Below are 23128 nucleotides of genomic sequence, written 5' to 3'. Positions count from 1 at the left end.
CAGCGCTGTTTTCTCACTCTTCCTGTTTCTCCCCACTTACCACCCCACTTCTGAGTTTCATATCTGTGCTTTTTTCTTTGCTATTTCCTTCTACCTACAATGACTTCTTCCAAAGTTGTCATCATTCAAACCTCAGCTCACTTCCAAACCCTCTCCAGAATCTTCTGCCCACACTGCATACTCTCCTTTCTTCTAAATTCCATTTGCACTTATAATCAACACCTTAGGTTTTGTACTTATTTTTCTTGCTGTTTTATATGTGTTAGTTTTGTCTTACAAATTATACAATTTTTAATTGAAGTATAGTTGATGTACAATATTACATGTTACACATGTATAATATAGTGATCTATAATTTTTAAAGGTTATACTCCATTTGTAGTTATTATAAAATATGCTGTGTTGTACAATATATCATTGTAGCTTATTTTTTTTTAACATCTTTATTGGAGTATAATTGCTTTACAATGGTGTGTTAGTTCATTGTAGCTTATTTTATACATAATAGTTTGTACCTGTTAATCCCCTACCCTTATATTGTTCCTCCCTCCTTCCCTCTCCCCAGTGGTAACCACTAGTTTGTTCTCTATATCTGTGAGTCTGTTTCTTTTTTGTTATATTCACTAGTTTGCTTTATTTTTTTTAGATTCCACATATGACTGCTAACATATAATATTTGTCTTAACCTGGATGACTTATTTCACTACCCAAAATATCCCCCAGGTCGATCCATGTTGTTGCAAATGGCAAATTTTCATTCTTTTTTATGGCTGAGTAATATTCCATTGTATATATGTACCACATCTTTTTCCATTCATCTGTTGATGAACACTTGGGTTGCTTCCATATCTTCGCAATATCTTGTAAATAATGCTGCTATGAACATTGGGGTGCACATATCTTTTTGAATTAGTGTTTTTGGTTTTTCTGGATATATACCCAGGAGTGGAATTGCTGGGTCATACGGTAGTTCTATTTTTAGTTTTTAAAGAAACCTCCCTACTGTTTTCCACAGGGCTACACCAATTTACGTTCCTAACAACAGTGTGTGAGTGTTCCCTTTTCTCCACATTCTCGCCAAAATTTGTTATTTGTGTGTGTGTGTGTGTGTGTTTTAATGATAGCCATTCTGACAGGTGTGAGATGATTATCTCATTGTGGTTTTGATTTGCATTTCCCTAATGATTGGCTATGTAGAGCATCTTTTCATGTTCCTTTTGGCCACCTGCATTTCTTCTTTGGAAAAATGTCTATTCAGGTCTTCTGCCCATTTTTTAATCAGATTGTTTGTTTGTTTGTTTGTTTTGATGTTGAATTGTATCAGCTGTTTATATATGTTGGATATTAACCCCTTGTCAGTCATATCACTTGCCAATATTTTCTCCCATTCAGCAGGTTGTCTTTTCATTTTGTTGATGGTTTCCTTTGCTGTCTGAAAGCTTTTAAGTTTAATTAGGTCCCATTTGTTTATTTTTGCTTTTGTTTGCTTTAGGAGACAGATCCAAAAAAATATTGCTACGATTTATGTCAAAGTATGTTCTGCTTATGTTTTCCTCCAGGAATTTTATGGTTTCCCAGCCTTACATTTAGGTCTTTAATCCATTTTGAGTTTATTTTTGTGTATGGTGTTAGAGGATGTTCTAAGTTTATTCTTTTACATGTAGCTGTCCTGTTTTTCCAGAACCACTTATTGAAGGGACTGTCTTTTCTCCATTGTATATTTTTGCCTCCTATGTCATAGATTAATTGACCATAGGTGCATGAGTTTATTTCTGGGCTCTCTATTCTGTTTCACTGATTGATGTGTCTGTTTTTGTGCCAGTATCCTACTGTTTTGATCATTGTAGCTTTGTAGTATGGTCTTGAAGTCAAGGAGCATAATTCCTCCAGCTCCGTTTTTCTTACTTGAGATTATTTTGTCTATTTGAGGTCTTTTGTGTTTTCACACAAAAATTTTTTTGTTCTAGTTCTGTGAAAAATGCTATTGGTATTTTGATAGGGATTGCATTGAATCTATAGATTGCCTTGGGTAGTATGGTAATTTTAACAATATTGATTCTTCCAATCCAAGAACACAGTATATCTTGCCATCTGTTTGTGTGATCTTCAATTTCTTCTATGAGTTTCTTATAGTTTTCCAAGTATAGGTCTTTTACCTCCCTAGGTAGATTTATTTCTAGGTATTTTATTCTTTTTGATGTGATGGTAAATGGGATTGTTTCCTTAATTTCTATTTCTGCTAGTTCCTTGTTAGTGTATAGAAATGAAACAGATTTCTGTATATTAATTTTGTATCCTGCAACTTTACTAAATTCATTGATGAGCTCTAGTAGTTTTCTGGTGGTGTCTTTAGGATTTTCTATGCATAGTATCATGTCATCTGCAAACAAGGACAGTTTTGCTTCTTCTTTTCCAATTTGGATTCCTTTTATTTCTTTTTCTTGTCTGATTGCTGTGGGTAGGACTTCCAATAATATGTGGAATAAAAGTGGCAAGAGTGGACATCCTTGTCCTCTTCCTGATCTTAGAGGAAATGCTTTTAGCTTTTCACCTTTAACACATTTTTGACCAGAGGCATATTATGGCCACAGGCATTAGTTTCTGCAAAAATCCCCCAGTCAATAATGTGTTAGCTATGGGTTTGTCATATATGGCCTTTATTATGTTGAGGTATGTTCCCTCTATGCTCACTTTCTGGAGAGTTTTTATCGTAAATGGATGTTGAATTTTGTCAAAAGCTTTTTTACATCTATTGAGATAATCATGTTTTTTATTTTTCAATTTGTTAATGTGGTGTATCACATTGATTTGTGGATATTGAATTATCCTTGCATCCTTGGAATAAATCCCACTTGATCATACTGTATGATTATTTAATGTATTGTTGGAATCAGTTTGCTAATATTTTGTTAAGGACTTTTGCATGTATGTTCATCAGTGATATTGGCCTGTAATGTTCTTTTTTGTGTGATATCTTTGCCTGGTTTTGGTATCAGGGTGATACTGGACTCATAGAATGAGTTTGGAAGTGTTCCTTCCTCTGCAATTTTTTTGGAATAGTTTTAGGAGGATAACTGTTAACACTTCTCTAAATGTTTGGTAGAATTCATCTGTGAAGCTCTGTGGTCCTGGACTTTTGTTTGTTGAGAGTTTTTAAAATCACTGATTCAATTTCAGTACTGGTAATTGGTCTGTTCATATTTTCTATTTCTCCCTGGTTTTGTTTTGGGAGATTGTACATTTCTAAGAATGTACATTTCTAAGAATTTGTCCATTTCTTCTAGGTTGTCCATTTTGTTGTTATATAGCTGTTAGTAGTAGTCTCCTATGACCTTTTGTATTTCTGTGGTGTCAATTTTAACTTCCCTTTTTCATTTCTGATTTTATTCGTTTGGGCTCTCTCCCTTTTTTTCTTGGTGAGTTTGAATAAAGGTTTATCAATTTTGTTTATCTTTTCAAAGAACCAGCTTTAGTTTCATTGATTTTTTTTCTATTTTTTTAGTCTCTGTTTCATTAGATTATACAATTCTAGGATTCCCCTGAAGTGTCTAGGACAATGCCAGACATATAGTAGATATTCAGTAAAAAGTTTTGATTGATTTAATTTTAACTAATTATTAATTTAACAAATGTTTATTGGACATTCTATGTGCAGAAACAGTGCTAGCTAGGTAGTAGGGATGAAACAATTGTCAAGTCATACATGTTCTCTATCCTATAAAGCTTACAGGCTATGAGGGGTAGTGAGAATAAAGCAAGCATAACCCTTACAACCTTGGATACCTATGTGGTATAGTTGCAGAATGGTGTTGCACTGAAGAAAACATAGTGCTTCCTCCAAAGAAATTTAAAAATAATTCAAATTTGTTGAACAAGCATTAAAGTGGAACCTACTTAGTCTACAGTCATACATTAAAAGTTTAATTTTTCTTCTCCTTGGTTTGTTGGGTTTTTTTGTTTTTGTCTTTTAGCTCTCTGAAATTCCCCAGCAGTTTCACAGACCCAAACCCACCGATATCTTCCTCTTTCTCAACCCCAGGCTGAGCCCTCACTCATTATAGGCATTTGATAGTCGAGGCTCCCCATTCAAGTACAGCCTAATGAAAAACATGAAATGGTTTGTCTTTTTCCTGTTATACTAGTTTCATTGGGAGAATCAGCCCTTTGGGCTCTCTGTTGATCTCTTCATCTCCTTTGGGATGGGGCAAGGGAGATGCTGTGTCAAAATCAAAGTAAAACTGAGGATTTAAAATCATTTGAAATCGCAGTGGAATACAGTCTAGACCAGGACATGAGATATTTGGGTTCTTTTTTTTTTTTTTTTTTTTTAATTAATTATTTTTATTTTTATTTTTGGCTGTGTTGGGTCTTCGTTTCTGTACGAGGGCTTTCTCTAGTTGAGGCAAGCAGGGGCCACTCTTCATTGTGGTGCGCAGGCCTCTCACTATCGCGGCCTCTCTTGTTGCGGAGCACAGGCTCCAGACGCACAGGCTCTGTAGTTGTGGCTCACGGGCCTAGTTGCTCCGCGGCATGTGGGATCTTCCCAGACCAGGGCTCAAACCCGTGTTCCCTACATTGGCAGGCAGATTCTCAACCACTGCGCCACCAGGGAAGCCCGATATTTGGGTTCTTATCCAAGCTCTGTAACAAATTTGATCTCAGGGAAGTCACTTTTAGTCTCAATTTCTTCATCTGTAAATAAACCAAGAAGATTGAACAGGTTTCTTGTGGCTCCACAATTATATTTATCTATTTAAAAATATTTACTGTTCTGTAGATTTGAAACTTTTCAAAATAAGAAGGTGAGGAAAATATTTTTTTAGTGCTTACTGTGTGAAGGGCAGTGTAGAGATACCATGGGGATAGAGTGGAGACAGACACAATACTACCCACAAAGAGCTCACAGTCTCCAATTTAAACCAGCAAGAAGGACATTCTTGATCAATGGCTTAATCAATAGTGAAGAAACAGCTCGAAGGACTGCAGTTACAGAATTCCTACCACTTAATAAACCAGTTCATCAATGGTATTAAATGTACATAAATTAAATTATGTGACTGTATACACACCCGTGTGCCCCACCCACCCACCCTTGTAATTCTCCATCCATAATAAGGGCATAATAAGAAAATGCTTTTACCCAAACAAATCAGTATTGTTGGATAGTTTTTAAAATGCATGTACCTATTTTAAACTTCTAACATACCCTCAAATCTTTTTCCACCTCAGATCAAAGAACTGATTGTCACTTTTGATGCAGAACTCCGTCTCCTGAGACATCAGAAACTGAAACTAGATACTCAGATGAAATTATCTGACCTGCACCATGTCACATTATTTCAAGAAATGCTTCTCCTGAAGAATTTTGAGAAACAGGAGAACATACTTCAAGAGCGTGTTAATTCATTAGACAAAGAGGAACAGGACATGCAAGTATGAATGGGCAGAAGAGTGCTAGCTGGCTACAGCCTTAGTTATGGAGGGGACTTGATTCTTCTTTTCTTTTTTCTTCTCAACTTAATTTCCCCCCTTGTTCTAGTCCACATCTCTTTCTTGTCTTCTCTTCCTCCTCCTTTTCCCCATTATTCCTGTTTGCTCTCTGTTTTTGGTAGCCGTGCTCAGGGAGAAGTGAATCATACTTTTTAATGAATTTGATCTGATATTTTGTAAGGTAGGAGAATAAATTTTTCAAAAGTGACCCTTATGTTTAGTTTACCTATGGATTTCAAAATTAAAAGTCTGTTTTTGTTGTCAGTAGCTATCATGTGAAGTTGAGTTTTGATTATATATTATCCTTATGAATGAACATACTTGGAAAAGAAGTTGGTAAATTTCTTAAATATTATAGCTAGTTTCAGAGTAATAAATAATTGAATAGCACAGGAAATTAAGGTTATTTGTTACATATATGTTAAATTTAAAGAGATTAATTAGACCATCTATCTTTGTCTTAAAAGAAGAAGGATTATATTAGATAATACATACTCAGTAGTGACGTCAGTTTTTAGGTATATCAGCTTCACTAAGAGCGGATGTGCCTTTTTGTTTTAGTTATCTTGTATTGATATGAAAAAAAACTTTTTGAGACCACACACGGAAAAATACTAGCTGATATCCACATATCAGTAAAAATTTCAATTTACTTAATTTAATTTCTTTTTTTTTAATTTTTTTATTTTTATTTTTTTTATTTTTTATTTTTTATTTTTTTGGGGGGGGCTGTGTTAGGTCTTCATTTCAGTGCGAGGGCTTCCTCTAGCTGCGGCAAGTGGGGGCCACTCTTCATTGCGGTGCGTGGGCCTCTCACTATCGTGGCCTCTCATGTTGTGGAGCACAGGCTCCAGACGCGCAGGCTCAGCAGTTGTGGCTCACGGGCCCAGTTGCTCCGTGTCATGTGGGATCTTCCCAGACCAGGGCTTGAACCCGTGTCCCCTGCATTAGCAGGCAGACTCTCAACCACTGTGCCACCAGGGAAGCCCTAATTTAATTTCTTGAGGAAGTTAAACGTCAAAGAATCGATCTTATCTGATTCTGAACTTAACTGATTTTTATAAAAGAATTATAAAATTTTAATCAAATAAATGAATGACTGCATTCAGAAACGTCAGAAATGTAAACTTCTATTAAGAAGCTTAAAAAATGTTTGTAGGCTGTAACCTTACATTGTAATGCACATTGTTCTCTGAACTTGGTTTATCAGAAATATTTATCATTTGTTCTTGTTTTTTTTCATTTAGTGGAAAATAAATGAAAATCTTAAAGAGATGGAAGAGAAAAAGAATGAAGTCGCCAAGGTCCAGGACCAAGAAAAGGCACTCTATGCTGGTTTCCAAGCAGCCCTTGGAGAAAACAATAAATTTGCTAACTTTCTCATGAAGGTACTAAAGAAGAGGATTAAGCGGGTGAAGAAAAAGGAGGTTGAAGGAGATGCTGGTTTGTATTTCTTTTTACATATGATCCTATTTTTTTCTCATTAGCATGAAATAGAGAAATAACTAAGGGACATAGTACACCCTTTTATTTCACTACAACATAGACAATGTAGAGGCACTATGGGGTTACAGAGGAGAGGATATAAACCTTTAGGTCTCTAACCATCTGGATTGTGTGTGTGTGTGTTTGTGTGTGTGTATCTGGTATAAGATATCATAGGATAGTTTCATTTAACAAGCACATCTTTTCATATGTTTATTTGCCACCTGTATGTCTTTGGTAAAATGTCTCTTCATGTCTTTTGCCCATGTTTGAATAGGATTGTTTGCTTTGGTACTGTTGAGTTTTGAGAGTTCTTTACATATTACACCTACTAGTCCTTTGTCAGATATGTGGTTTGCAAATATTTTCTCCTGGTCTATAGCTTGTCTTTTCATTCCCTTAACAGAGTTTGCAGAGCAATAGTTTTGAATTTTGTCAATGTCCAATTTGTCAATTTTTCCCTTAAAATTTTTTTTCTTCTTTTAAATTGAAGTATAATTGATTTACAATGTTGTGTTAATTTCTGCTGTACAGCAAAGTGACTCAGTTATACACATATATACACTCTTTTTTTATATTCTTTTCCATTATGGTTTATCGTAGGATACTGAATATCATTCCCTGTGCTATACAGTAGGACCTTGTTGTTTATCCGTTCCATATATAATAGCTTACATCTACTAACCCCAACCTCCCACTCCATCTCGCCCCCAACCCCCTCTCTCTGGGCAACTACAAGTCTGTTCTCTATGTCTGTGAGTCTATTTCTGTTTCGTAGGTAGGTTCATTTGTGTCATATTGTAGATTCCACATGTAAGTGATAGCATATGGTATTTGTCTTTCTCTTTCTGAGTTCACTTAGTATGATCATCTCTAGTTGCATCCATGTTGCTGCAGATGGCATTATTTCATTCTTTTTTATGGCTGAGTAGTATTCCGTTGTATATATGTACCACATCTCCTTATTCCATTCATCTGTTGATGGACATCTAGGTTGTTTCCATGTCTTGGCTATTGTGAATAGTGCTGCTATAAACATAGGGGTGCATGTATCTTTCTGGATTAGAGTTTTGTCTGAATATATGCCCAGGAGTGGGATTGCCAGATCATATGGTAATTCTATTTTTAGTTTTCTGAGGAACCGCCATACTATTCTCATAGTGGCTGTTCCAACTTACATTCCCACCAAGAGTGTAAGAGAGTTCCCTTTTCTCCACACCCTTTCCAGCATTTGTTATTTATACAGTTTTAATGATGGCCATTCTGACTGGTATGAGGTGATACCTCATTGTAGTTTTGATTTGCATTTCTCTAATAATTAGTGATGTTGAGCATCTTTTCATGTGCCTATTGGCGGTTTGTATTTCTTCTTTGGAGAAATGTCTATTTAGGTCTTCTGACCATTTTTTGATTGGGTTATTTTTTGTTGTTGAATTGTATGAGCTGTTTGTATGTCTTGAGTTTTCCCCTTTTTGGATCTTGTTATGGTGTCAAGTCTGAGAACTCTTTGCCTAGCCCTAGGTCCCAAAGATTTTCTCCTATTTTTTTCTAGAAGTTTTATCAATTTACATTTTACATTTAAGTCTGTGATCCATTTGGAGTTAATTTTTGTATAAGATGTGAGACTTTGCTCAAGGTTTTTTTTCTCCTAGGAATCTCCAATTGTTTTAGCACCATTTGTTGAAAAAGCTGTCTCTCTTCCATTGAATTGCTTTTGATCTTTGTCAAAAATCATTTGGGCCTATTTGTGTGGTTCTATATCTGGGTTTTCTGTTCTCTTCTATTGATGTATGTGTCTATCTCTCCACCAATACTATAGTCTTGATTATAGCAGCTATTGAGTTCTGAAATCAGGTAGACTAACTTCTCCCAGTTTATTCTTTTTTTTCAAAATTGTTTTAGCTATTCCAGCTCCTATATATTTCCATATTTTAGAATTTTTTTTTCTCAACCTACAAAAGATCTTGTTGGAATTTTGATAGCAATTGTGTTAAACTTCTATATCAATCTGGGGAGAATTTGCATCTTTACTGTGTTGAGTCTTCCAATGAATGAACATAGTATGTATTTATGTAAAGCTTTGATTTGTCATCAGCATCGTGTTTTCAACATACAATTCAAGTTCATGTTTTGTTAGATTTACACCAAAGCATTTCCCTTTTTTTTGAGTAATTTTAAAAGGTATTTTGCTTTTAATCTTGGTGTCCACATATTCATACTAGTATATAGAAATATAATTGCTTTTTAGATGTTTATCTTATATCTTATAATCTCGCTTATTAGTTTTAGGGGTTTTTTTGTTTTTAAATTTATTTATTTATTTTATTTATTTATTTTTGGCTGCATTGGGTCTTCCTTGCTGCGTGTGTGCTTTCTCCAGTTGTGGTGAGCGGGGGCTACTCTTCGTTGCGGTGCGTGGGCTTCTCATTGCAGTGGCTTCTCTTGTTGCGGAGCACGGGCTCTAGGCGCGCGGGCTTCAGTAGTTGGGGCACGAGGACTCAGTAGTTGTGGCTTTTGGGCTCTAGAGCGCAGGCTCAGTAGTTGTGGTGCACGGGCTTCATTGCTCCGCGGCGTGTGGGAATTTCCCGGACCAGGGCTTGAACCCTTGTCCCCTGCATTGGCAGGCGGATTCTTAACCACTGCGCCACCAGGGAAGCCCAGTTTTAGGGGTTTTTGATTGATTCCTTGGGAATTTCTATCTGTAAAAAGGGGCAGTTTTATTTATTTCTGGTCTGTATGCCAATTACCTTTTATTGCCTTATTGCACTGGTTAGAACATCCAGTACTATCTTGAAATAGAGTGCTCAGAGCTGATATCCTTGCCTTAGTCCAATTTTAGGGGGAAAGCATTCAATCTTTCACCATTAAGTATGCTACCTGTACCATTAAGAAACACCTGTAAGTGTTTCATAGATAGTCTTTATCAAGTTCAGGAAGTTCCCCTCTGTTCCTATTTTTCATGAATTTTTATCATGAATGGGTGTTGAATTTTATCAGATGCTTTACTGCATTGACAATTACGTGATTTTTTTTTTCTTTAGCCTGTTAAGATGGTGGATTATATTGGCTGATTACTGATTACCAGATCAGACTAGGATTTCTGAAATAAATCTCCCTTGGTGTGATGTAAAATTCTTTTTATATATTGTTGAATTCTACTTGCTAATATTTTGTTAAGAAATTTTATGTCTATATTCATGAGGATCATTGTACTGTTTTTGTACTATATTTATTTGGTTTTAGTATCAGAATAATAGCTTCAAAATGTGAATTGGGAAGTCTTCTCTCCTTTTTGATTTTTCTGAAAGATATTGTAAAGAATTTATGGCAATTCTTTATAAATGTTTGGTAAAGTTCTCCAGTGAAACTATTTGGGCCAATGGATTTCTTCAAGGTAGTTTTAAAATTAGAATTTCAATGTTCTTAATAGTTACAGAACTATTCAAATTATCTATTTTATATTGGGTGAGTTGTGGTAATTTGTATTTTTTGTGGAATTGGTCTATTTCACCTAAGTTAGCAAATTTATGTGCATAGAGATGTTCATTGTATTTCCTTGTTATCCTTTTAACATCTGCAGGGTCTGTAGTAATATCACCTGTTGCATTCTCGATATTGGTAAGTTGTTTCTTATCTTCCTATTTTTTTTTTCAGTCTTGCTAGAGGTTTGTCAATTCAATTGATCTTTTTGAGAACAAATCAGCTCTTTGTATAAGTGATTTTCTCTATTATTTTTCTGCTTTCAATTTTATTGATTTCTGTTATTATCTTTACTATTAGCTTCCTTGGGTTTATTTTGTACTCCTCTTTCTAGGATTTGAGGTGGGAGCTTAAATCATTGACTTGAGAATTTTTCCTGTTTTCTAGTTTAGTACTATAATTTCTCTCTCAGCACTGCTTTAGCTGTATTCCACAAATTTTCAAGTGCATTTTCATTTCCATTCAGGTCAATGTAGTTTTAAAATTTACATTGTGACTTCTGGGTCCCATTGATTATATACAAGTGTGTTGTGTAGGTCCAAGTGTTTTGAGATTTTCCTGTTATTTTTCTGTTATTAAGTTCTAGTTTGATTCCATTGTGGTCAGAGAACACACTTTGTATGATTTCAGTTCTTTTATATTTGCTGAGATTTGTTTTATGGTCTGACATACAGTCAATCTTGGTGTATGTTCTGTGGGCACTTGCAAAGAATGTATATTGTGCTGTTTTGTGTGAAGTGTTTTATTACTGTTAGATTCTATTGATTGATGATATTGTTCAGGTCTTCTGTATCCTTGCTGATTTTCTGTATAGTTTTTGCATCAAATGTTGAGAGAGGGGGTGTTGAAGTCTCCAAATATAATCATGGATTTGTCTATTTCTCCTTTCATTTTTGTCAGTTTTTACTTCACATATTTTGCAGCTCTGTTGTTTTATGAATACACATTTAATATTGCTATGTCTTCTTGATGAGTTGACACTTTTATCATTATATAAGGTCTTTTTCTGTCTTGGGTAATTTTCTTTGCTCTGAAGTCTATTTCTCATATTAGTATAGCCAGTCCTGCTTTGCTTTGATTAATAGTTGGATAATATGCCTTTCCCCTCCTTTTAATTTCAACTTGACTATATAATTATATTAGAAATGAATTTCTGATAGACAGCATATGGTCAAATAATGTTTTTCATCTACTCTGTCTTCTAATTGGTATATTGAACCACTTACATTTGATATATTAGGGCATAAGTCTGCCATTTTATTTTTTATTTGTTCTTTTTCTCTGTTTTCTGTCTTTGTTCTTTTTCCTACCTTCCTGTGGGTTACTTGAACATTTTTTTTAGAACTCCATTTTAATTTTCTCTAGCACTTTTTAATGTATCTCTTTGTATACTTTTTTTAGTGGTTGCTCTATATATTATGGATACATTATATATACATAATTTATCCAGTCCACCAGTGTCATCATTTTACCAGTTTAAGTCAAGTATAGAATCCTCATCTACCTTTACATCTCTTTATCTTCCCTATTTATAATATGGTTGTCTTAAATATTTCCTCTACATACATCTAGAACCATATCAGACAATGTTATAATTTTTGCTTCAATTATCAAACATAATTTAAGCACTTGGAGGAGGAAAGCCTATTGTATTTATCCATGTTTCTGCTCCAAGTTTCCTGTTTTAAAAAATAATTTCCCTTCTGTGTAAAGAATTTCTTTTATCCATTCTTTTACGGCAGGTATACTAGCGGCAATTTAAAAAATTTTCCTATAATCTGAGTATGTCTTGATTTCTCCTCTTTTTCTGGAAGACATTTTCACTGGGTATAGGATTGTAGGTTGGCATTTCTTTTCTTTCAGCATTTGAAAAATATTGTGCCAATTCCTCTGGTCTCCATAGTTTCTGATGAGAAACCCTCTGATATTCAAATTGCTTATCCCCTTTTCTCTGTTTGCCTTCAAGATTTTTTTCTCTTTAGTTTTCAGAAGTTTGACTGTGATAAGTCTTAGTGTAGATTTTTTTTGGATTTATCCTCTTTGGAATTCATTCAACTTATCCGTAGGTTTATGTCCTTTGCCAAATTTGAGAAGTTTTCAGCCATTATTTCTTCAAGTCCTTTTAAAGACCCCCTCTTTTCCTCACTCCTTCATGCGACTCTGATGGCATGAATGTTAGACATTTCATTATGGTCCCATAGTTCCCTGAGGCTCTGGGGTTTGGGTTCTGTTTGTTTTTCCAGTTTGTTTTCTCTCTGTTGTTCAAATTGGCTACTTTCTACTGTTCTATCTTCAAGTTCACTGATTCATTTCTCTGTCCCCTCCATTCTGCTGTTGAACCCATCCATTAGTTTCTATTCTAATTATTGTATTTTTCAGTTCTAAAATTTCCATTTAGTTCTTCTTTATATAAATAAACAAACAGGCTGAGACTATTTATTTGAGGCATTGTATTTTTTCATTTGCTTCAAGTGTGTTCATAATTGCTCATTGAAGCATTTTTATCTTGCCTGTTTAAAGTACTTTGTCAGATAATTCTAACATTTCTGTCATCTTAGTATTAACACTTATTGGTTGTCTTTTCTCATTCCGTTGGAGATATTCTTGGTTCTTGGTATGATGCATGACTTTCAGTTGAGAGCTGGAAACGTTCATATTATGTATGAGATTCTGTATCTTATTTAAATCTTCTGGTTTACTTGGCTTTCTCTAACACTGTTCTGCCAGAGGAAGGAGTGGGTGCATCCTCCTTACTGCCAGGTGGAGGTACTCAGCCTTTTTTTTCACCCAAGGGAAGGGAGATCTCCTTACTATTGTTGTGTGCAGATGGGAGTCCCAGATCCCCACAGAATCTCTACTGACAGCATGGTGAGGTCATTTGGCTAGAGAGAGCAGGTTCTGGTTGGGCCTTTCTTTATCTGCACCTGTTGGCGTTTCAGGTTGCTTAGTCTTCTCCACCTCTGAGATACAGGGCAAAAAAAAAGGCCCAAGGAACTCACCACAGTGTTGTTCCTCAGGGTTTGAGGTGCATAGGAGGTCTGCCTTCTTCTTTCCACTTCTCAGAGTCTTCCTGTGTTTGTTTTACATATAATGTCCAGGGGTTTGGGCTGTATTTAGTGGGAGGAATAGGGGAAGTAGATCTGCTTCATTTTCCTGAAAACAGAAATCTATGTAAGAATTTTAAAGCCTAATTTTAAACTTTGCTGATTTATTTCATAAGGTGGTACAGATCACTTGTAGTCATTTTAAGAGACATTTTAATTTTTTTAATTAATTAATTTACTTTTGGCTGCGTTGGGTCTTTGTTGCTGGGTGCAGTCTTTCTCTAGTTGTGGTGAGCGGGGGCTACTCTTTGTTGCGGTGTGTGGGTTTCTAATTGCGGTGGCTTCTCTTGTTGTGGAGCACGGGCTCTAGGCATACGGGCTTCAGTAGTTGTGGCTCGTGGGCTCTACAGTGCAGTCTCAGTAGTTGTGGCACACAGGCTTAGTAGTTCCTCAGCATGTGGGACCATCCTGGACCAGGGCTCGAACCCATGTCCCCTGCATTGGCAGGCGGATTCTTAACCACTGTGCCACCAGGGAAGTCCTGAGACATTTTAATTTAACAAATCTTCTAGTGAGTATAAGTTCCACTTCTTATCTCTATTTTTTGATGTTCCATATAATAGAAATTGCCAATTGTTCACACATGGGCTCAAGGTGTTTTAAAAGAAAATGGGGTTAGAATTGAGTGGGGGAGGTCTACAATTCCTTATCCAAAACTCTTGGTAGCAGATGTATTTTAGTATTCAAAAAATTTTATAAAAGATATTAAATATGACATTGTTAAAGGAAAAAAATCATTCATGACACTTGTTAAGAATAAGGCAGACTTTATTCAGGGGGATCACTATAATGGGATTTTGTAGTAGGGGAGAGATCAGCTCAACTCTGAATACAACAAGGCAAGTGGAGATTTATAGCCAAGCAGCACGGTCAGGGTTAGTTGATAGAAAATTACTAAGAGGTAGGGTAATTCTTTGCTAAACTGACCTAACAGGGTTTTTGTTGAAGGCAGGCCAGAGTGATAAGATATTGATGGTAGGGAATAAGGAATTTGACCAGATATCAAGGGTGAGGAATTACTCAGCAGGACTCTTGCTAAAACTGAACTAAATGGGCCCAGGACAGAGCCCATTTAGTTCAAGGTCAAGGACTAGTCAGAGGACTCAGAGGAGTCTGACTCAAGTTTGGTTAAAGGCGAGAGTCTTTGTCAACTAACACCCACAGCAAGGTTTGGGGCAGAATCTCTAAATCAAACATCGTAATACTTCTGCAGCAAGACATGAATATTCACACTAAGTAGGTTAAGTGAAGATTATAAATGGTATTACTTCGGTTCAGAGAAGTTATGAAAATCTTCTGTTTTCAGAGCACTGTGATTTAGGAATTGTGGACTGTATAACCAAGCGTGTGTTAGGTGGGTCACAGCATAAGCGGCTTGGCAGCTTGATCTCAACCCTCTCTGACTCAATGCATTGAAATTAATTGCACAACCTTCTGCAGGCATTTGAGTTTGTGGTCTCTGTATCCGTAACCATTTTAAATTCTCCTAAAAATACTGAATAATTTCCTTATTTACCTGTTGTTTCCCTAGTAACTAACTCATTGAAAAATGATTTATTTTTAAAGTCTTAACACAGGAACTTCTCTGCTTATTAACAATGTTTCCCTCTGTCCTTAGATGAAGATGAAGAAAGTGATGAATCAAGTGAAGAAGAATCCAGCTTGGAGAGTGATGAGGATGAGTCTGGATCTGAAGATGAGGTTTTTGATGATTCTATCTGCCCAACAAGTAAGTAGGATAAAACCATGCATTCTCTGTTACTTGTGACTGTGGATTGATAATACCAAAAACTCCCTTTTTTTGGTTTCTCGATTGTCTCATAATGATATTTAAGGAAAGGATGGCTTAATATGTATGAAGTATAGTCTAATGAATACTCTTTGGGGCTCTCTGGACAATTACTTTTCTGTTTCTTGAGGCAGCTATTTATGAGTACCCAATTAAATAATCTGCAGACAATCTCTAGTTGATTCAGAGTCATAAATTATGCAGAAAGTTTCATTTTATAGAGAAACAGAAGATTTATATATGTGTGTGTATATATAAAAATATATGTTTAAGTATATTTTTATAAAGCTCTCCCTTTTTGCCAAACCATTCAGTTTTCATATTTCAAACCTGTTTTGTAAGGGCAATTTTTACATTTCCTGGAGATGCTTGGCAATTTATATTCACTGTTTTCACTGGTGAAACCAGTCTGAAATATTCTTACAGTCCAATATTCTTACAGTCCAGACCAATATTCTTACAGGCTCAATACATGAATGGTTCAGTAGGAAAACTATTTCTTCTTGATCTGAAATTATTTTTCCTAGGTATTTCATATAAATTATAAATCAAATTTTAAAGTCAAATAAAGTTTAAATCTTGTTTTGATTTTGAAAATAAGAATCTCCTTAAAATCATATTTATGAGTGGAAGAAAGCTAGAAAATCTTTGCACAAGTAGTGCAACTTGTTGTTTTATAGCAGGATTAAACGGCTTGAACAAAGGCTCACAGTTAGTTTAGTGGTAGAACTTGGGATGGAGCTATGGTTCCTAAATTCCACTGTAGTGATCCATTATATTTTCACATTCTTTATCAATTACTCAGTGGATAAATGTGGCTGTCAGTGTGATATAGTGGAAATTAATACAGAGATACTGTACTTGAATCCCATTCTGTCACATATCAGCTGTGTGACCTCTCTGAGACTTATGGTGGTCGGGTGGTCATGACCTATAAAATGGGAACAATAGTCTCTACCTAGCAGGGCCTGTGAGCCTTGAATGAGATAAGGTACATAAAGGACCCAGCACCAAGCCTGGCTCAGAGCACTGCTCAGAACATCAATACTAGTATCATAACCACTATCATGATTATTAATACCATTAATAATTTCTACCTGGAATAATTTCTACCTGGAGCCCTAAGTGTGATGGAACCTTGCTGGAGTAGATGGACATTAATAATTCTGAAGCTCCAAAGTCCACACTTATTGTAGTACTACATTCCCTAACAAATGGGGCCGCTTTATTGTTTTGACTGTCTTTTCAGATTGTGATATGGGTCTCTTTGAACTGGCCCTTCAACTTCGAGAGAAAAGGCTGGACATTGAAGAGGCCTTAGTTGAAGAAAAGAAAATGATTGATAACCTCAGAAAGGAATATGATACATTGTCCAAAAAAGTATGTTGGTCTGCCCTTCTCAGGTCTGTTTATCCTCTCCCAACAAGCTATACCTCCTTGGAGCTATAATGTTGCTATTTCACAGCAATGGCATGAGTTAGGACTTCTTGTAAGAGAACAGACATTTCCCATGTTATATCCATTTACAGTTGTGGTTGAGGGGCCATTGCTCTTTTAATGACTGGGACTTTCTTTATCTAAATCATTGGCCTCCAAACTTTTTTGATTACATACTTCTATAAGTAAAAAAATTGTGGAGCACATATTCCCACAATAAATCTATATTTATTTATAAATTATATACATGAACTATTGTACTAATATATTTTATGTATTATGAAACATTTGCAAAAACAGAAATTAAAAAGAATAAGATAAAAATAAATAGAAATTGAAACTTCTTTCTGGACCCCAGTAGATCACTTTGACACTCTGGGGTGTATGCATTCCATGTGGGAGGCCACTAAGCTAAACTTCTGGTACAATTATATTGATTTTTCTGCTGTATCTGCTCAGTTTCCCTCTTAGGTACTCTTTCCTAGAGCAGCATCACTTGACTCGTATTCAGAAATATTTTTGATAGATTGCTTCTCCTCTTGAAAAAGGAAATGATTTGGAAAACTTTCAAGTATTTTAGGAGATGAAGCATGTGCTTTAGAAATACTGTAGTTAGTAGTTTCATTACTTTAAAGGGCTTTTTTCTCTTGTTTATTGACGTCATTATGACCAAATGAGATTTGAACTATCCTGACAAAGACATTCCAGGCTGAGAGATGCTTTTTCTGCAGAAAACAAAAGGGAGATGGGGACAAGTCTTCTGAGTTTTCATTCACAAAACCTATACAACTCTGGGGTCATTGGAACAATTGAAAAAGTGGTGTGGATCATGACTTAGCAGGAAGAGAATAATATACATTCCTGGGTTGCAGACTGGGATCGTCCATTTAATCACAGCCCAACAAAGCAGATCCAGCTCATGCTTTTGCTTCCTCCCAGAAAGGCTTCATTTACCACCTTGGGTATATATTCGTGAATCTTTTCAACATCTCACACATGGGCCTTTCCACAGGTAAACATTGTGGCAACTAATCTGAACATGGCAGAGGAGGCCCTGGAGGCTTATCAACGTGAGAAGCAGCAGCGGTTGAATGAACTGCTGGTTGTGATTCCTCTCAAGCTCCACCAGGTGACGGGTCTGAGAGGTTGCCCCACCCTGTCTGAGCAGGAAAGCCATATGACACCCAGGCTTTTCCAGAGAAAACTTCATGGGCCACTAGGGGGGAGAAGTGCAGTCCTTGGCTGAGAAATCTACCTGTAGAATGACACCCCAACTTTTCTTACCCCTTCTGAGATTGTTATAAAAGCATAATATGAAAACATGTATATTTCCCTGTGGTCCATTATCACTTTGAAAGGTGAATCATTTCAAGTCTGAAGAAATGAGAAGCCTATGACTTAAGGGAATGGCTTGGAGGTTGAAATCTTGGCTCTTGGACACATGTCACTTTTCACACCATCTTTAAGTAGACATGAACTAATGATGCAAGAATTATCTTCACTTAATCTCTACTTGTTAATGAGGGAGGTTAAGATAAAAGGAAAATATTCTTTCTCTTTTTCCCCTCTCTTTGTTCATCTCTATATCCCGCTCAAACTACAACTTACATTAAAATGCAGAGATCATATCAGTGAAAGCCCATCTTACCATGTTTTGTCACATAAATAGAGAAAGCTGTATGTTAGAAGAAAAACCTAAGATCAGCCTTACATACATCTTGTTTAACCTGACCCAAACAGGATTAGCTATCTGTAGCAATTTGCCTAATATGCCAACCCTGAAATGTCTGTTCCATCCGTATGCAGTAGATATCAAGCATGGTGTTTTTGGAAAGAAGTGCTGTCCCAGAGGGACAAAATGTGACTTCTATTTGAAAGTGGCTTCCTACTTTTACCTTAGTCAGTGGTGACAAGGGACAGAGAAAGAAGTGTTTCCCTTATGCTTTCCATGACCTTAAATTTAGCTTGATCTTTGTCTATTTTGATTTCTGTTTTGTTTTGCTTTTGTAGATAGAGTATGTGGTATTTGGAGAAATACCCAGTGATCTTTCTGGAACTTTGGTCTTTTCCAACCACTCCTTGGGACAACTGCAAAAACGAATTGTCCAGCTCCACGAGGAAAATTCCCAGCAGCAAAAACTTAACAAAGAATGCCGGGAGAGGCGTAAACAGCTCACCCGAGAAAAGAGAGAGATGGCCCGCACTATACAGAGTGAGTATTAAGCCCGTGGCTTAGTTAGTAATCAGGATCAACCACCAGGCACGTCCATATACATATGGATGTATCCACACACAGTATACAAAGTGCCTTTGCATGTTTTTAACTGTAATATAATATTATTCTTATCATTTTGCAGTTCACTTTATTAAACCAGTTTTTGAGAGTAATCCATATTGCTACAGATAATTACTCACTTTAACTGGTACTACAATATTCCATTGTAGGACTATAAAGGAGTTTTTCTTCAGTCTCTTGTTGATGGATATTTAGGGTACTTGTAATTTTTCATGATTACAGACAGTGTTACAGTGAACCTTCTTGTACATGTCTCCCTGTGCATGTGTGGAAGGAGGTGAGTCCCCAAGACTGGGGGCTCTGGGTGACAGGGGGGTGGGTACCCGCTCTCCTGGGTATTGTCAAGTTGCCCTCCAAAGTGGTTGTACCCTTTTCTCTCCCTTGGCAGTGTGAGAATTTCCTGGGCTCCATAGTCTAATCAACACTTAATACTGTTAGACTTTCATATTTCTGCCAACCTCATGGATGTTAAAATTGTATTTCACTGTTTCCTTAAGTCCTTGAGGTTGAATGTCTTCACATAGCTTATTTGCTGTTTATTTGTGTTTCCTTTTCTTGCCTGTCATACACTTTGCCCATTTTTTTACTTCTGTTTTTTATTTTACTTATTGATTGTAGGGAGTTTTTTCCTATATTTTATGTCTTTCTTTGTCCATTACATTCACTTCAAATCTTTTCTAATATGTGTCTCACCTTTTTACTTTATTTAGTGTATCTTTTTGGGATACAGACATTTAAAAATCTCAATATAATTAATTTTATCAATCTATTTATAGTTTGTTCATTGCGTGTGTGTGTGTGTGTGTGTGTGTGTCTGTCTGTCTGTCTGTCTTAAGAAATCCTTTCCTATTTTGAGGTCACAAAGATATTTTTCTATCGTTTCTTCTATTAGTAGTGTTCCTCACATTTACATTCTTAATTCAGTTGGAATTGAGGTGTATAATATAAGATGTATGGAGTAAAGACAATTCTTTTAAAATACCTTTTGAATATTTGATATATGGAACATATGTGTAAGTGATGAAGTATTCCAACTTTAATAACAATAATATTACCAATACTATAATAGCATCTACTTTAATGCCACAGACCTGTACACTTTAAAAAGATTAAAATGGTACATTTTGTTATGTGTATTTTACCACAATTGAATAATATTTTTTAAAAGAAAATTTCAAAAGAAAAATAATGGGAAGAATACAGCGGTCAGTCAATCCAGGTTGCTTGGATTTGTAGAGGTCAGTTTCCAATGAGTGATGATGGTTCTACCCTCATGGGTGGGTATATAAAATTATATAATCCATGGTTGGATTATAAAATTTTAAAATACATGTTAGGACTCTATGTTTGAATAACACTTATTTGAGACATAGAGTTTTCTCAGGTATAAACCTTGAGGCCCCAATGTTTCTCACGTACTTCACATTCCTTTGGCTTCTGTAGCCTGTGAATGTTGTTTATATTTGGAAATACTATTTGTCAAACCAAGGAACAAACTAGTATGAAAATGAGGAAAGAAGCTTACTTCCATCTGAGTAACCTCGCAGTTTGGAAAAATGTGTGAAGAAGATGAAATGAAGTATTCACATTTCTGGAATGTTAGTTGAAATTAAAAAAAAAAAAAAAAGTCCCACGTGGTTCAAGTTTTATTCAGTGACTTTCAGTTCTTCTCCTACCCCCGGTCCGTTTTCTGAAAGCAAGTTGTGAGTCTGGTTAAAGACTGATCTCCTAATTCTGAAGGTGAAGCTAGGAGTGGGTTCCTTTCCTGTATTTCGGAGAACAAATGCTTAACAGTGATGAGAAACACCACAGTCACTCACTGTTGCCTGCCTCCATCCCTAGACCCAATGGGGAAGAAGAGGAGAGTCTAGAACATGGGGTGGGGAGGTAAGTTCTCTCCTTTTCAAGGAGAGCACAGCTTGCAGCCGTGGGGACAGAGGATGGGGAGTGTTCCAGAAGCCTTTATGTCCCCAGGGAACACTAGCTGGCCTAATTGAGTCAGGAGAAGGGTGTTGTTAGGCTGGCCCCACAGTGGGAAGGGCAAGGACCAGAGTCCATGTCCTAGTACATGAGACTGCCTTGGGAGAGGGCACCTGTTGTATGGGGCTAGCTGGGGGAAGTCCAGGTTCTTCCTGAGGGAGGCCAAGCAGCCAGCCACAGGCTAGCCCCACATGTGCAAATAATCCAGTCATTTCATTTGCATCACTGATTATCATGGCCACCGCATGACACAAGTCCATGGGGCGCCACTCACATAGAATAGAAATGAATAACCCTCCCTGGATTGTGCAAAATGGCAGCCATGCTGATTATACCATTATCATTCAGCCATAACGATTATATACCTGAATACAAATTCCTGTACTGTAACAGAATTGCATCATCTTGTTATACCTTAGGGCCTTCAGACTTCACTTAGGGGACTCTGGTGACTGAGAAAATCTTGTGTTACGAGATTATACTTTCTTGGGGAGCTCAGACTCCACAAATGGAATTTTCTCCAGGTTTTCCTGTGTTCACATGTTGAGGGAACACAGTAAACAAAAGTAAAACATATTGCATGTTAGATGGAGAGGATTGTTAAGAAGAAAAAATTAGAAAGGGACTGGGAAAGAGTGCTGAGGTCCATAGGAGGCCAGGGAAGAGCTCCCTGGAAAGGTGATATACTTACTAAGATGTGGTTCTCCCTGGTTAAGGGACAAATTACACTTGGTCACACCTTCAGAAATGGGTGTTTTGGAAATGAGTCTTTCACCAGTCTCACAACTTGTTTTCAGAAAATGGGCTGTGTGGAGTGAGCCATGTGGCTATTTCGGGAAAAGAATTCCAGACAGTGGAATTCCAGACAATTCCATATGAGAATATCCAAGTGAGCCTGGAATGTTTGAGAAGGTTGAGAAAAAGGTGTCTGGAGTAAATGAGGAGAGAGGTGTGGGAAAGGAGGTGGGAGAGATAATAGGGGCAGAGCAGGACAGGTAGGACCTGGTGAACCACTGCAAGGATTTTAACATTTTTACTTGGAATAAGATGGAAACTTCTGTTCAGTGACTGTTCTATTCTCAACACCAGATGTTATAGAGATCAGTAATAAAACATTAAAAACTGAAGGCTTCATAATCCCATTGGGGCCCATGAATAATCTGAGGAGGGGCAGATCAGAAGGTGTAGCCAGTTGGGAAAGATGAGTCCCTTTTACACAGGAATTTGAAGTAGATGAAAAGACAATAGAGCAATGTGCATTCTAAGTGAGGAAAGTAGTAGGTGAAAAGTCACAGAGGAAAACCCAACTGGTAACGTAAAATCTCTTATCATCTTCTTGCAAAAGCTGTTCCTTAGAATGGTATTGGTATTGGTATTATTCATTTAATAACAGTGGGATCTGGTGAACAACCTGACAGTGACTGTCTTCTTTTAGAAATGCAAGAAACAGTCAGTCAACTAATGGTCAGCAAGTTTGGCCGTGTGATCAACCTAGAAGCCCTTCAGACACTTTCTGTGAATACAACACTTGAAGAACTAAAGATCAAAAAACTTCGAAAGGAGCTATCGAATGCAAAGGAAATGAAGATGTGGGAGGTTAGGATGAGAGGGCAGGGGATCCACTGGGTGGAGGCAAGAACTCCTGGTGAGCTTTCAGTGGTTCCTGGGAAGCGTCTGTACAACTGGAGACACGTGTGTGAGCCCCACTTGGTTCCTCCATGATCTTAAGCCTGTCTCGGCTTTCTTACCGTTCACTTAGTTGAGCCACTGGTCTATTTTGGGATGAAAGCACTAGCACTGGGTCTGGGGTCCAGGATTCATGTAAATATGATGGCAAAATGGCATGAAAGATTACAGAGAGATTCCACTCTGAGGTCTGAATTAACGTATAAACGTTCTAATAGTGTTAGACATGAACTGCTATACTCTGAGGACCTAATTGTATTATTCTACATAGCTTTTGCATGCTGTTTCCATTCTGGAAATTAGGAAAACATCTCTGAGTAATACGTTTTATAACAAGGTATATACTATTTAGCTGGTAGGGTCTTAGAAGGTATTAAATGC

At 36.7% G+C, this 23128-nt stretch overlaps 1 protein-coding gene across 4 annotated transcripts in view; it reads left to right on the top strand.

Moving 5' to 3' along the window:
• Nucleotides 1–23128, top strand: part of CFAP44 (cilia and flagella associated protein 44) — a 126421-nt gene that overhangs the window by 96979 nt on the left and 6314 nt on the right. For all 4 annotated transcript variants that reach the window (XM_082394611.1, XM_082394612.1, XM_082394609.1 and 1 more), the window contains 7 exons: nucleotides 5230–5433; nucleotides 6738–6933; nucleotides 15178–15288; nucleotides 16598–16728; nucleotides 17798–17914; nucleotides 18796–18997; nucleotides 22497–22657. In XM_082394611.1, coding sequence (XP_082250737.1) covers nucleotides 5230–5433; nucleotides 6738–6933; nucleotides 15178–15288; nucleotides 16598–16728; nucleotides 17798–17914; nucleotides 18796–18997; nucleotides 22497–22657 — 1122 coding nt within the window. The remainder of the gene's footprint in view (nucleotides 1–5229; nucleotides 5434–6737; nucleotides 6934–15177; nucleotides 15289–16597; nucleotides 16729–17797; nucleotides 17915–18795; nucleotides 18998–22496; nucleotides 22658–23128) is intronic.

This window comes from Balaenoptera borealis (genome assembly GCF_965194805.1).
Source record: "Balaenoptera borealis genome assembly, chromosome: 5".
In the NCBI taxonomy this organism is placed as follows: Eukaryota; Metazoa; Chordata; class Mammalia; order Artiodactyla; family Balaenopteridae; genus Balaenoptera; species Balaenoptera borealis.
Note: the sequence above shows the minus strand (reverse complement) of the source record. Positions and strands in the feature narration are given on the sequence as shown.